Source organism: Camelus dromedarius, chromosome 23 (assembly GCF_036321535.1).
Source record: "Camelus dromedarius isolate mCamDro1 chromosome 23, mCamDro1.pat, whole genome shotgun sequence".
NCBI classification, from domain to species: Eukaryota; Metazoa; Chordata; class Mammalia; order Artiodactyla; family Camelidae; genus Camelus; species Camelus dromedarius.
The window spans coordinates 4167351-4169958 of record NC_087458.1 but is presented as its reverse complement, the minus strand read 5'-3'; the positions used below and the strand labels follow the sequence as shown (position 1 = coordinate 4169958).

General features: G+C 37.0%; 1 protein-coding gene across 1 annotated transcript; it reads right to left on the bottom strand.

Moving 5' to 3' along the window:
- Nucleotides 1–213: 213 nt before the first annotated feature.
- Nucleotides 214–592, bottom strand: CTXND2 (cortexin domain containing 2). The gene has a single exon (XM_064477633.1). It carries the CDS (start codon nt 557–559, stop codon nt 392–394), a length of 168 nt encoding a protein of 55 aa, XP_064333703.1. The 5' UTR covers nt 560–592; the 3' UTR covers nt 214–391.
- Between the last annotated feature and the right edge of the window lie 2016 nt (nt 593–2608).

The window sequence follows — 2608 nt, the reverse complement described above, 5'->3', positions numbered from 1 at the left end:
GCACCAAAGGATTGAAACCCATGGCCTTATTTTAATAAGTTCAACCTGTCTCTGTCCCACTTTGGTAACAGTTTCCCCGAATAGGAATAATTCAGACTGGCTGTGTTTCATCTCTTTTATTATTCTCAACTCACCCTCACGTGCCCATTGTGGAAGGCAAGAGTAAGAAGGCTAAGAAATAGGGAGGTGAAATAATATAAAGTCTGTGTCATAAATGTCTGCATAGGGATGGGGGTTATAGCTCAGTGGTAGAGCGCGAGCTTAGCATGCACAGGGTCCTCAGTTCAATCCACAGTGCCTCGATTAACAACAAGAGCAACAACAAAAACAAAGCCTGTATAAAAAATTTCAAACCTCCTGAGAAGGAAAGTCTACCAGGCTTCTTCACAGTTCAGCTCAGAGATGTTTCTGTGGCTGTGGAGCTGGCCTCATAGGGATTCTTCACCAACTTGGCACAGCGAAAAATCATCACTATTAGGAACAGGAACAGAAGAACAACAAAGGCGATGGCAAAGCCTTTGTCTACATCAACACTGCTGGGCAGGCTTGACTCATCCATGGGAACACACCCTTCCCTCTACCCTGGTCCAGCTGTAGCTACTTTCTCAGGTATATCTTCAGATCTGTCATATTCCTAGACAAAAGAGGATATAAAACAAGTTTATTGGTTTGTATGTGTGTGTATGTGTTTTCTTAATAATGATATGTGGAAGCCAAAGAGAGTTTTCAAAAAAAAATTAGCAAGATTTAAGAGGCATTTATGAAACTGATAACATCAGGTGACTTAAAATGTATACACACATGTAAAAGCTGGAGAAATACTCCAAGGCAAAATGTTAGCAAATGTGTATAACTCAGAAATCAACTGTGGCTTTCTTGCTCTCTAAGATCCAGGTAAACTTATCTTGAACTCCCCAATTCTGTTTTACATCCAAATTGTTCTTTAATATTTTTTCAAATTCTAAGAGTACTTACTGTAACTAATTTATTGTGGAGTCTTAACTTACTAGGTATGAACATAAAATTGTTTTACTTTTTCTAATCACTATGTTTGTGCCGTCAGTCTCATCTCTTAATGAAAAATCAGGTATGTCCCAGAAGTTATCAATTTCAGTTATTAAAACTTAATCCACCAAAACAATACCGAAAAGAACAAAGTCAGCAGACTCCCTCTTCTAAATTTCAAAACTCACCATAAAGCTACAGTAATTAAGACAGTGTGGTATTGGCATGAGGATAAACATATAGATCAATGGAATAGAGTTGAAGGTACAGAAATAAACTCATTTATCTATTGTCAACTGATTTTTGAGAAGAGTGCCCACACCATTCAACGAGTAAAGGAAACAACTGGATAGCTATATGCAAAAGAATGAAGTTGGACCCTTACTTCACACCGTATATAAATATTAACTCAAACTAGATCAAAGACCTAAATGTAACAGCTAAAATTCTAAAACTCTTAGAAGAACACAAAGGAGTAAACCTTCATAACTTTGGCTTTGGCAGAGGATTTTTAGATATGACATCAAAAGCACAGGCAACAAAAGAAAAACTAGATAAATTGGACTTAATCAAAATTTAAAACTTTTTTTTTCGCTTCAAAGGACACTATCAAGAAAGTGAAAAACTCACAGAATGGGAGAAAATGTTCACAAATCTTATATCTGATAAGGGACTTGTATCTAGAGTACCTAAATATTCTTACAATTAAATAATAATTAGACAACCCAATTAAAAACTGGGCAAAGGATCTGAATAGACATGTCTTTAAGGAAGATACACAAATGGCTAGTCAGCACATGAAAATGTGCTCAACGTCGTTAGTCATGCGGAGTTACTAATCAACAGGAATAAAATGTCAGTGAACCCAGGTGATTAAGCTCTAGAGACCTGCTGTATGACCTTGTATGTATAGTCAGTGGTCATGTATTGTACACTTAAAGATTTGTTAAGAAAGTAGATCTCATGTTAAATGTCCTTACTGTAAGAAAATAAAATTTGAAAGGAAGAAAGGAAGAAAGGAAGAAAGGAAGAAAGAAAGAAAAGAAAGAAAGAAAGAAAGAAAGAAAGAAAGAAAGAAAGAAAGAAAGAAAGAAAGAAAGAAAGAAAGAAAGAAAGAAAGAAAGAAAGAAAGAAAGAAAGAAAAGAGTTTGGATGAAGCAGCCTGTGGCAACAGAGAAGAAGGCAGAGTTGAGACTGAATTGCTCAAGGGGGATTTTTTTTTTTAAGGACCCAGTATGGACCCCAGATAGGGACAAGACTTCTGTTGGAGGGGGGAGCGGGGGGTCACATAAAAGAGAATCTAGTCCAAGAGGGCTTCCTGCTAGAATGAAGTTACCTTAACAGAAAATGGCTGGAGGTGAACTTGGATTCAGCATTGTAAAGACCAGCCAGAGGAGAAACATTGATCTGGAGGGATCTGCAGTTAGATAACTCTAGTGAGGGAATTTCTGAGGAGCCCATGAAAAGCACATCACGAAAGAAAGAGCCCTGAACCTGATCCAAGCCGGGAAAGAAAAAAATGCCAATAGATTTGTTTTGAAAAATGGTTCAGTGGGTCTTTTGGTTACACATAGAGAAAGCTAAAATATTGTTTTATAAAAGA